The sequence below is a fragment of the Carassius gibelio genome, chromosome A8 (assembly GCF_023724105.1).
Source record: "Carassius gibelio isolate Cgi1373 ecotype wild population from Czech Republic chromosome A8, carGib1.2-hapl.c, whole genome shotgun sequence".
NCBI lineage: Eukaryota > Metazoa > Chordata > Actinopteri > Cypriniformes > Cyprinidae > Carassius > Carassius gibelio.
Genome location: NC_068378.1, coordinates 11,991,843 through 12,004,467, shown reverse-complemented (window position 1 = coordinate 12,004,467; position 12,625 = coordinate 11,991,843). Strand labels below are relative to the sequence as shown.

At 40.5% G+C, this 12,625-nt stretch overlaps 1 protein-coding gene across 2 annotated transcripts in view; it reads left to right on the top strand.

The window, feature by feature from the left end:
* LOC128018474 (nuclear receptor corepressor 2) overlaps positions 1-11,268 on the top strand; it is a 100,319-nt gene extending 89,051 nt beyond the window's left edge. For both annotated transcript variants that reach the window (XM_052603978.1, XM_052603977.1), the window contains 9 exons: positions 389-569; positions 658-1,073; positions 5,591-5,709; positions 6,335-6,675; positions 7,073-7,209; positions 7,303-7,356; positions 7,475-7,660; positions 8,067-8,228; positions 8,362-11,268. In XM_052603978.1, coding sequence (XP_052459938.1) covers positions 389-569; positions 658-1,073; positions 5,591-5,709; positions 6,335-6,675; positions 7,073-7,209; positions 7,303-7,356; positions 7,475-7,660; positions 8,067-8,228; positions 8,362-8,558 — 1,793 coding nt within the window. In that variant the 3' untranslated portion in view covers positions 8,559-11,268. The remainder of the gene's footprint in view (positions 1-388; positions 570-657; positions 1,074-5,590; positions 5,710-6,334; positions 6,676-7,072; positions 7,210-7,302; positions 7,357-7,474; positions 7,661-8,066; positions 8,229-8,361) is intronic.
* The last annotated feature ends 1,357 nt before the right edge of the window (positions 11,269-12,625 follow it).

Here is a 12,625-nt window from a genome sequence, read left to right as displayed (position 1 = left end):
CAGGTGCGACTTATTTATCAGAATTAATTTGACATGAACCGAGAGAAGTTAACCAAGAGAAAACATGCAACAAACAAACCAAGTATATTTGTATACTTGGATGTTATAAGTTACACTGAGTAAATAAAGCTGGATAAATCAAAAACTTCATTTCAGGCTGCAAAGCAACTGAATTTTATTATTTTAAAGGATGGGCGATTCTTTTCTATACCCACTGTATGTACTTTTATCATTTTTAGTAGTATTTGAGTTTGAATTGATTTAATACACTCATTTACAGATGTAGTTATAATTTAATAAATATTGAATTGTTCTGTGTCAGTTTACTTTAGCAAACAGCAATATGCAGATCAGCGTTGCTAAATGTCTAAACATTGTGTCCAAACAGGAGCACCTGAACAGATTGGTGGCAGCAGCAGTTCTCGTCCCCCATCTCATCCATACAGTCACCAGTCATCTCCGCACTCCCCCCGTCCCCAGGACTGCCTGCAGCAGAGACCCAGTGTTTTGCACAACACCAACTCAAAGAGCCTGCCTAGTTCTGAGCACAATAGTCCCTCTGTGCTACGGTGAGTCTTCACTGCTCAATCTGCTGTCTGAGCAGTCCATTGAGGTAAACAAGTTAAAGTTGAGTCTAATTTGTTTACCTTTCTTCAGGCCACCAGGCTCTGCTCGCTACCAGGGCTTCAGTGGGCACCTTCGGTCTGGTCTAGCCAATGAGGGTTACCAATCTGGTACAGACTCAAATGCTAAAGACTTAAGCAGAGATGGGATCAAGAGTCATGGGCGTGGAGGTATGCCCAAACATCAGGACCTTTCATCCTCTTCCAAGCCTGACCCCAAGCTGGCCAGCCCCGGTGCCAGTGTTTCATACCCATCTACTTACAGCCAGGCATCTGGTGCCCACCTTGGTCTGCCCACAAGTCGAGGGCACCCCTTCATGGCTTCTGAAAGCAACAGCAGCAGCAGTTCCATCCCGTCCCGTGGTGGGGATGGCATCAGCAGCGCGTCAAGTAGGGAAAAGACTCAAAACAAAGTGATGTCCATACAGGAACACGAACTTCGAGCACTCGGTAAGACCACCATGACAGCGGCCAACTTCATAAACGCGATAATCATGCATCAAATTTCTTGTGATGCGGCGATGCCAGAGACTGGTGCGCTCGCGACCAACAGCTCCTGTGATGGTAAGATGCTCTGGGACCTGTGGGCTGTTAACGTCACCTCCCCTACCCTCCCCGTCCTTCCTGTTCTCTACCAGTCCACCAACACCTTTCCCATCCCTCCACCCTTCATCCTACCCCTCCTGCGTCCCTGCCCCTCCCCGCCCCCTTACGTCTGTGGCCTAGTGCACGCTCGTGGTGGTTGGCATTGATCAGAATCAACCCAGTTTCCATATTATTTCGGGTTTTTTTTTCTTTCCAATATGCTTCTATCTATTGCTTTTTAGCTTTTTTGGCATCTGAAGCATTGCTTAAAGAGCACCAAAGGTTTTCCTCCCCTTCTGCATCACCTAAAGGCCCGGGTATACTTCACTTTATTTGTTTCATTTTGTCCCGTGCACAGCAGTGGATGAGCGTGGACAGATAAGCTCACGAAACATGCGTAGTACCACCTACTTGACTAGCGCTGTCTCAACATGCACTTCACACCTGAGCTGTTGTATGCATACCCCGTCCGCAAGCCCTCCTGATGACAAATGAAAATGACGTAATGTGGACGGTACGCGGATGGCCGAAGTATACTTTGGCCTTAAAGGGTTAGTTCACCCAAATATTAAAATTATGTCATTAATGACTCACCCTCATGTCGTTCCAAACCCGTAAGACCTCCATTTATCTTCAGAACACAGTTTAAGATATTTTAGATTTAGTCCGAGAGATTTCTGTCCCTCCATTGAAAATGTATGTCCAGATAGGTAATAAAAACATCATCAAAGTAGTCCATGTGACATCAGAGGATCAGTTTTTGAAGCATCGAAAATACATTTTGGTCCAAAAATAGCAAAAACTATGTCTGTCTTCAGAATTGTCTTCTCTTCTGGGTCTGTTGTCAATGCGTTCACAACACTGCAGTTTAGTGAAGTAATTAATTTACTCAAACAGTACACTGACTGCTGTGAAGAGAGAAATGAACACCGAGCCAAGCCAGATAATGACTCGTTCATGAGTCAAGAACCGGTTGCATCGGTTTTCGGATCACCAGTAGTAATGGGAAGTACAGTTCTTTTCCGCGAACCGGTTCTTTTGGACAATTTGATTCAATAAACCGGTTGAAAATGGTTCACCAGTTCTTTTGTGCTCGACATAATGATGTCATTGACAACTATTGCCCTTCATTCAAGCTTTCGGTTTTCCTGCGCTCATAACATTAGCACAGAATCAGTTCAGAAAGAATCATCAAAAGAATCAGTTTGGAGAAGCGAACAGTTTCAAACGATTCAGTTCGATTTGGTGAACTGGTTCAAGAAGATCCGGTTACAACGAGTGATTCATTCGCGAACCAGATATCACTAAACTGTAGTGTTGTGACCAGCTGACAACAGACCCGGAAGAGAAGACAATGCTGAATAAAGTCGTAGTTTTTGCTATTTTTGGACCAAAATTTATTTTTGATGCTTCAAAAATTTCTAATTGACCCTCTGATGTCACATGGACTACTTTGAAGATGTTTTTATTACCTTTCTGGACATGGACAGTGTACCGTACACGCCGTTTAAATGGAGGGGCTGAGAACTCTCTGACTAAATCTAAAATATCTGAAACTGTGTTCCGAAGAGGTCTCACGGGTTTGGAACGACATGAGGGTGAGTCATTAATGACATAATTTTAATATTTGGGTGAACTAACCCTTTAAACCCATCTAATCATTTGCCAAATCCAAATTTTTAGGGGAGATTCTGCACCTTTCAATCCAAACTTCCACACATGAATTTATTGCAGCTCATTAAATGATTTGAGCTTCTGATCTGTAACGGCCACAGGCGTATATCATAGTGAACTGGTAATTCACTGTACGCCCTAATGGTCCAGAATGACGTGTCTGGAGACAAGCTTCTCTAGACCAAAGAGAGATCCTGAGGTGAACTTTAAGAGCTCAGTCATCCCAGAGTCATGAGGTTGCTCATTGTTTCATAATGTTTTTAACGTCTTGCCTCGTGTTCCCCCTTTATATTCTTCTACTTCTTTTTTTTAATTTGGGGAACATTCCATAGCTCTTCTTTTTTTGCTTCCCGTTTCATTTCCTTTTTGGGAGGGAGGGCACTCTGACACTTTGACAGTTTAATAGCTGCATGAGGCAAACAAATTATACAAGTTATAGAGAAAGAGGGTCAAGATGGATCTAGAGCTGAATGATTTTCAAGGTGTTTGGTTCTTAATAATTGTTGAATATCTGGATTCTTCCGCCATATTATTGAATCTAAAGCTAAAATACTGGAATCAGTGTTGCTTTTAGTACACTACTGTTCTTTTGTGGTGAGTGAGATTGAGAAGTGAGAAGTCCTTTATAATGTTACCAAAGTTTTCTGTTTCAAATAAATTCAGTTCTTCTGAACTGTCTAAACATCAAAGAAGAATTTTAAAAAGACAGTTTCCTTGAAATATTAATCAGCACAACTGTTTTCAACAGTGATAATAATAGTTTCCTGAGCACCAAATCAGCATATTATAATGATTTCTGAAGTATCATGTGACACTGAAGACAAAAGCTTTGTCATTACAGGATTAAATTACATTTTACAATATGTTCTCAGTTAGTTTAATGCATTAGTTTACATGAACTAACTGTGAACAGTATATACAGTGGGGATCGAAAGTTTGGGCACCCCTTGCAGGTTCTGTGAAAATATGAGTAATTTTCAAAAAATAAGAGAGATCATACTAAATGCATGTTATTTTTTATTTAGTACTGTCCTGAGTAAGATATTGTACATAAAAGATATTAACATTTAGTCCACAAGACAAAAGAATTGCTGAAATTATTAAAATAACCCCACTCAAAAGTTTGGGATAACGTGCATATCAAAATCATAAAGTCACTGCTGGAAAGGGTTCAAATATGCAAAGATGCTGGAAAACTGAAGAATCTGCAGGACCTTAAAGATTTTTCTGAAGAACGCTGCTCAGTTTAACTGTTCAGAACAAACAAGGGACTCATGCACAACCATCACAAAACAGAAAGACAGTCGAGGATCATCAGGTAACAGTGCACAGTACTAAGAACCAAGGGTTCCCAAACTTTTGAGTGGGGTTATTTTAATAATTTTAGCAATTCTTTTGTCTTGTGGACTAAATGTTAATATCTTTTATGTACAATATCTTACTCAGGACAGTACTAAATAAAAAATAACATGCATTTAGTATGATCTCTCTTATTTTTTGAAAATTACTCATATTTTCACAGATTCTGCAAGGGGTGCCCAAACTTTCGATCCCCACTGTATTTATAGCATTTATTAAATTTTCTCATTTATTAAAAATATAATTGTTCATTGTTTGTTCATGTTGATCTACAACTTTTGATTTTAAAATTGTTAGCAAATGTAGAAATGTATAACATTAATGCTGTAGAAGGGTCGTTTAAGTTAACACAACTTTAAGAAATTATACCTAATTTTAAAATGTTACCAAAAATATTTAAATTGTAATAATATTCCATAATGTAACAATTTTACTGTATTTTTCATGATAATAAATGCAGCGACAGTGACCATAAGAGACTACTTTCGAAAAATATTGAAAAATTATTACTGAGCCCAAACATTTAAAAGGTAGTGTACAGTATATAGTTATATGACCACATTTATGAGGGCAGCTAAATACTAAAACAGTTGCCAAGTGTCTAAAACCATTATGTGGGATCAGAATCAATAATTCCTTATGACTCACATCTCTACATTTAACGAATGTTGTTCTTGGATGTGCTTAGTCTATTAAGATTTTTCAATCCATTTAAATTGAATCCATGATTTATCAATGTAAATATTATTGGTATTGTTTATATTATTTTTTTGTTTAATGTGTAGCTTAAACCATTTATATGTTGGAGGCTTTCTCACAACTGCCAAAAGAATGAATATAATCATTAAGTGGAATTGTAATCATACAGTAGCCCTTAATCAGATGTTACCACATCTGTCACTCCGTATATACGTTATTCTGTTGTAAAGATAAGAATGGGTCGTGTGAAAACAGTGGGAATATCCAAATGTACAGCTGCAGAAAAAGGAAAATATCTTTGACCTGGTAATAAAGCAGACATATCCACCTCTCCTATCTTCACAGCTCATTTTAAACACGCATTTTGCTTCTGTTGTATTGTGTTTTTTTCCCCCAAAGCATTTCTGCTAATCGGCACAGTGCTTACCCTCCGTACACTCAGATGCCTGCATAATGTTGGCTTGATATTGAACACACGTGTGAGCAAGTCATTCAGTACTGTAATCCCAGAGAGTATATGTGACCGCAGAGCTTACACACCCGTCTCTGCTCTTACCCTCAGAGTAATCCAGAGCCTTCTGCCACACCATACTCAAACACACTTTCATGTCTTCTCTTCCTGTCTGTGTGCTTCTCTGTCCTCTCTGCAGCTCACCAAAAGGCACTTGAACAGCTGTACGGGTCTGAGGATAGACTTTCTCCAGGCCAGCAGCCGCCGTCTGCCGTCAAAGGCTCTCAGAGAGTGGTCACCCTCGCCCAGCACATCAGTGTAAGTGCCAGAAATATTTACAAAAATATCCCTGCATAATAAACAATCAAAAAAAAAATTCCAGTTGGCAGGTATTGCCCTTTTATGGAAAGTTTAGTTCAAACCCTGGTCATAACCATCTGTTTTAAAGTTTATGCAGTATCACAAAAGAAATAGTGTTGCTGTTTTGAATATAAATATGTGACCCTGTATCACAAAACCAGTATTAAGTCTCTGGGGTATATTTGTAGCAATAGCCAAAAATACATTGTATTGGTCAAAACTATTAATTTTTCTTTTATGCCAAAAATCATTCGAATATTAAGTAAAGATCAAGTTTCATGAAGATATTTTGTAAATTTCCTACAGTAAATACATTAAAATTTATTTTGTGGTTAGTAATATGCATTACTAAAACCTTCATTTGGACAACTTAAAAGGCGATTATCTCAGTATTTAGATTTTTTTGCACCCTCAGATTACAGATTTTAAAATAATTGTCCTATCCTTACAAAACCATACATCAATGGAAAGCTTATTTATTCAGCTTTCAGATTGTATAAATCTCAATTTCAAAAAATTTACCCTTATGACACATAATTGTCACCTGCTTGCACATCACCAAATGGATGTCTTCTCTTTACAGGAGGTGATCACTAAAGACTACACACGACAGTCGCAGCAAGGCCAGATAGGTGGTCAATCATCTCTACAGCCTGTGTTTGGGTATCACAACTCGCCTGTGCTGGATCTCACCCGTCCTCCCAGCGCCCCCCAAGCCCAGGCCCCAACAGACCCCAACGCCCGCTACACCCCAGAAGGCACTGCTGCTGAGAGGGAGAGAGGGAGAGACAGGTCTCCTCCTCAGAATAAGGCCTCTCCAGTGAGTCTGGGCGCCGATGGAATTGAACCTGTTTCACCACCAGGGGCCATTTCAGAGCCGGAGATGCCAGGAGCCGCCTACCCTAATGAACAAGCAGAGCAGGGGTATATAACACACAAGCAACTGCACTCACATAATAGTGATGGGAGTCTGAATCATTGGAGTGAATCGGCTCTTTTGAACAGTTTAATAATACATTTTTCAAAACAATTCAGGGGTCTATCCAGTGGACCCTTTTCACATTTCCCTTGGTTCACAGAGCTGGAAGTCATCATAAACTTCTATAGTGGTGGAAAGAAAATTACAACAAATATAATTTTAGATTTTCAATTTGTTAATGTTAATAACTGTTTAAGCACGTCATCACAGTCTGTGAAAAGGCTCCATTCTTGAACAAATCAGTAAAACTATATATGACTCAATAGAACGATTCATTCATGAACTTGACAACACTAGAGCATCCTGCATTTTCATTTCTCGTTCTCCGCTCTTGTTTCTCAGTATGGGATCTCGTTCTCCGGCCAGTAGCTCTCAACCCCCAGCCTTCTTCAGTAAACTGACTGAGAGCAACTCCGCCATTGTCAAGAGCAAGAAGGAAATGATTAAAAAGATGGTGGTCGGCACAGAGGCTGAATTTAGTGAGTTAATGGGACTGAATCTGTTGTACTACAATATATGTTATTGTTGCTAGCTAAAGGGCTCAAGCTTATCTCTTCCGGTCTCTGTTTTAGACCAGGGCCAACCTGGGACAGAAATCTTTAATATGCCTGCCTCTACAAATGCAGGTGAGCATCTCCTCCAGTTGTGGTCTGTTCCCTACAATAGCGGTTCAAGGAAAGCTTGCTAAATAACACTTCACACACTGCTGTTTCTTTAACACAACCACTGTAACATCTCTTTTAGCACCCGTGAGCGTGCGCAGTCACCCAGCACCAGAGGCCGGTGGTAATACTATAGGTCTGGAGGCCATCATCAGGAAAGCCCTCATGGGCAATTATAATGAACAGCCGGACGATCGCTCACCGTCCAACTCTGTTGGGCCGTCAGCTTCAGCGGATGGGCGTTCTGAAGACCCCTACTCCCTGCCAGGTGCGCCAAATAAACCCTTGATAATTCAGCTACCTTGTCAGGTTTCAGGTGTCAGGTGTCAGGTTTTGGAGCCATTTCTTTGACCAGATGACCAGATATATTGTTACATAATGTGCCTGTATTTAACACAAGCTGTTTGATTTGGCATTTGCCTTATTTGACTAGTTTTTACAAAGAAACGGGTGAATTTCTGCCAAAATATTAAGTTCCTTTCAAGTCTAGAATAAAAAAAACATGGTCTCTGCTGTCTATTAGTTGCATATGCATAGTTTTCCCCTGTTGTCTATGATCCTATCAGAACAGAATTGCAAACCATTTTTGATGGTTGACATTGATTTTGGAAAAACATACAGGCATCTTAATATTTGTTTGTCTGAATATCTCTGTGTCCTGTGTTTGGATTCAGTCAAATCCAAAGGAGGGCGCTCTAACGGTCGCAAGACTAAGTCTCCTGGTCTGTCCGGAGGAGAGAGACCTTCATCTGTGTCCTCTGTCCACTCTGAGGGAGACTGTAACCGTCACACCCCACTCACCAACAGAGTGTGGGAGGACAGACCCTCATCCACAGGTACACACACACAAAATCACAGTATGGGGGAGATCTCTAACTAAAATAAAGAAACAATAAAAAATCGAATCAAATGATACTGTGCATTTTATTGATATATTTTCTGATCTTTATTTCTGGTTCTTCCTCTCAGGCCCCACTCCATTCCCCTGCAATCCCCTGACCATGCAGATGCGTCTCCCCAGCGGGATGATGTCGGGACCCTCACCTTCCCCTACACAGCAGGGCGCATCTGCACCCCCACAGGGCCAGACTCAACCCCGCACCTGGGAGGAAGAACCCAAACCTCTGCTGTGCTCTCAATACGAGACCCTGTCAGACAGCGAGTGAACACACACCTCACGCCACGTACACTAGGACTGAACGTTTGCTGCTTATGAACAAAAACTTGTTACTGTAAACAGGGATGTTCGTGAACACGCACGTACTCATGTCCATGCTGACACACACTTACGGGAACACCTCAAGTGCACACACTCAACGCCATTAGTGGAAGTGCATTAAATGTCTGCAGACGCGTGTGGTGTCAGTGTGTTTGTGAATGCACACACATGTATGAGCGTGTGCATCACTCCAGGACTACTTGTAGGATGAATCACTTTTTAGTTTTTTTTTTTATATGAATATATATATATATATATATATATATATATATATATATATATATATATACTTCTATTTGTGTCGTCTTGCAAGCCTTATCAGAGTTGACTCATGGACTCATCTGTTTTGTTGACGTGTTTTGGAGCATTCCTCATTAGACTGCTCAGGACACACCTTTATACTGTAATACAACTGCAAATTGGTTGTTTTGTGTGTGTGGTGTAATGCTAAGGCTGAATGAATCCTCTGCAGAAATTAGCACTCACCCACCCACACACACACACACACACACGTGCGTACGCCCTCTGTGTTCTCATGTGCATCTGCAGTCCTTCATGATGCTTCACGTGTTGCCAAGATGACCCTGTTGTTTTTTTACGGATCTGATGCTGTTGGGCCTTCCGGGTATGCGTGTGATGAGACAAGATCCCTGCACTAAACTCTCCTGGTTTTGAAGCAGATTTCATTTCATCCTGTAACATTCTGTCCTGACCGTGCTACTTCCGAGAGTTTACATGGGCGGCCAAACCATTGGTTTACAGGGTACACATAATGTTCATTAGTTGACATTAAACCTTCATTTTTTTTTATTTTTTTTTACGTGAGTTTTGACACTCAGAAGCGGCACTAGCTGACCAATAATACATTGTCTTTTCAGTCATCTCTGTGATCGTTAATGGGAGATATTTTTAGTTTTGAACTTTTTTATTTTTATGTACATGAACCTTGTTTGCATGTTTAGTTTTTTTTTGTAACGAGTTAAGCACTTAGTCGTCAAATAGTTCCTGTCTGCGTCCTTCAATAGATGCCGGCCTGATTGCAACTTTTTACACAGCGTTTATTTTTGTTTACTTTCTTATACAGTATTTTGTTGATTTGTTTCGTCAACTACCTAGTCAAGTGTTCCACTCTCTAGCGACAATCAGTGGCAGAGAGTTGAGCGAGTGGACACGTCTTTAGGGGAAGCTGCTTTATCAGGTCTGAACGTCCCAGCAGACCTGATGTTTTTCATGTCATCTGTTTGTTGAAGAGTTGAAGCCATGCTGTCAGGCCAGTCCTTTGACATCACACTCACTGAGAGCTGCTTTACTTTTGCTCTCTGTGCTTGAAAGAATGGTTCGGGATGTTTTCTTTTTCTGTGGGCTCATTTAAGGAGATGATATATCCTGCATAATGAAATAAAGAGGTGAGCAGGTGCCACACCTCATATAACCTGTAGTCCTTCACTCTGTACAGTTTTAAAGATCATTTTAGTGTTAAGTGCCATGTATTTGACATATACATTTCTGAAGTTAAAACTACCAAGTGACTACGCACAATGTGTTTTTTTTTTTTTTTTCTCTCCTTGCTATGTCAGGGTTGTACAATTTGTCACGCAGGCACAATTTAAAACCGTGAAAAGAACATTTACTATTTCAAACTCCTCTCCAAAATGCCTCTTTTTCGGACCACCTCGGCGGTGTGGTTACTAATTTTTTTGCATGCATACTAGGTATAATGAAACATTTTAATCCGTATTGTTTGAGTTTTATTGGTCACATGGTTTTACTATGAAAGGCATCTTTAACCATTCAAACTGCGATACTCAATGTCATCTCCAGACTTTGGAGAAAAACTTTTGGAAGCTAATTTAAGGATGAATCTTAAAGTTCAGCAGTGGGTTTTATCCGGTTTGGGAGCTATTGTTGTTGCTTTGGTGATCGAGGACAGATTTAGTGCACTACCTAGTGTGGTTTTGTAAAATGGGGCTTTATCTTCTGTCTCTTCAATTCCAAATACACTCTCATCAAGATCCCTGAATGGGGTGTGTGAACAGTAGCTACATAATATATTTTTTTTTACCATAACTTCTACACAAACATCCCAGAATGCTCTGCTCTGATTTTGAGATTCATTCTCTGACATATCACTCCAGACAGTATTGTATTTAGTGGACAAGTCACTCTAAAGTTCAGTGTTTTCTTGTGTAACGAGCCCTCTTTCCTCTTTATTGACTGTTTGTTTGACCTTTTTACTGAGGACAGTATTGCACTTTCCTTAGATGAGGAGGCATTCTCATTTGTAACTGATAAACATAAATGAAGCTGAGAGATTCAAAGAAATGAAGAGGAGAGAGGTGGGAAAACAGTGCTAATAGTGGCCCCTCTTAAGATTGGAAAGGCTAACTGGGTATTTGGGTGGCATCTGTTTTTATACAACCATTTTGTGCACCGTGCATTCTGTTTTTTGTTTTGCATTAAGACCCACTGTATTATAGCGAGGAGTGTAAATAGACCTAAAAGGATGTACATATTTATGTGATTTTCTGCAAGATTGATCTTCACACTGTTGTATTTCAACATGGCCACCAGCAAGCTTTGTGGATAGCAGTGTAAAAATTAAATGGAAAAAAACAGACACTGCCTTAATGTTTAAATAAAAAGCTTATTGCCATTGACTTGTTTGTGTTTTTTATTATTATTATTATTGTGACACTGTTGTGATTTACATTGATTGTTCAGGGGAAGACAGGGGAAGTCGTGGCTTAATGGTTAGAGGGTTGGACTCCAAATCGAAGGGTTGTGGGTTCTAGTCTCGGGCCGGACGGAATTGTGGGTGGGGATAGTGCATGAACAGCTCTCTCTCCACCTTCAATACCACAACTTAGGTGCCCTTGAGCAAGGCATCGAACCCCCAACTGCTCCCCGGGTCACCATACTTGGCTGAATGTCACTTCACTTTCACTTTCTGTTGTTGGTAGTGTTTATTTTTTATGTTAATATAGCACATATCTGGCGGCTCAGCTCATAAGACCTGTACTAATGAATTTATAAACCGAATCAGATGTGTGGTGAGGTCCAAAATGTGCGGTTCAGGGGTGAGGGGTGAGATTTGGGCTGTCCATCCGAAATCATCTGCACACCCAAATTCTACTTCTGCACGGTTTGGGTAAAAAAAATAAACAAAACATGTAATTACAATTTTAACCTGAAAAATAGCTAAAATTATATATACCGGTATATATATATGGAAAACCAGGGGCTTGTAACATGACGGCGGCTGAACAAACTACAAGAGTAGGATAAAAAAAAAAAAAAAAAGTAATGTACTTACTGACCAATACTACTCGGATCATGTAGCCAGAGGGGACTCCAGTTATGAGCAAAACAACATACAACTCTGAGCTTGATACAAATAAGACTTTCTAAACACAAACTATTCTAACACATGCACATACATGCTGACCCATGTCCACAGCCGAAAGCACCAACAGTGGGCACGTGAGCATCAGAACTTGACCACAGGATGACGGAGCAATTGAAGAAGGTGGCCTGGTCTGATGAATCACGATTTCTTTTACATCATGTGGATGGCCGGGTGTGTGTGCGTCACTTACCTGGGGAACACATGGCACCAGGATCCACTATGGGAAGAAGGCAAGCTGGCGTAGGTAGTGTGATGTTTTGGGCAATGTTCTGCTGGGAAATCTTGGGTCCTGCCATCCATGTTGATGTTTCTTTTAGACGTACCACCTACCTAAGCACTGTTGCAGACCATGTACACCCTTTCATGGAAATGGTATTCCCTGGTGGCTGTGGTAGGATAATGCAAAAAATGGTCAAGAAATGGTTTGTGAAGTGCCCTACAATAAGTTTGAGGTGTTGACTTGGCCTCCAAATTCCCCAGATCTCAATCCAGTCAAGCATCTGTAGGATGTGCTGAACAATCAAGTCTGATCCATGGAGGACCCACCTCACAACTTACAGGACTTAAAGGATCTGCTTCTACCATTTTGGTGCCAGAGACCACAGCAC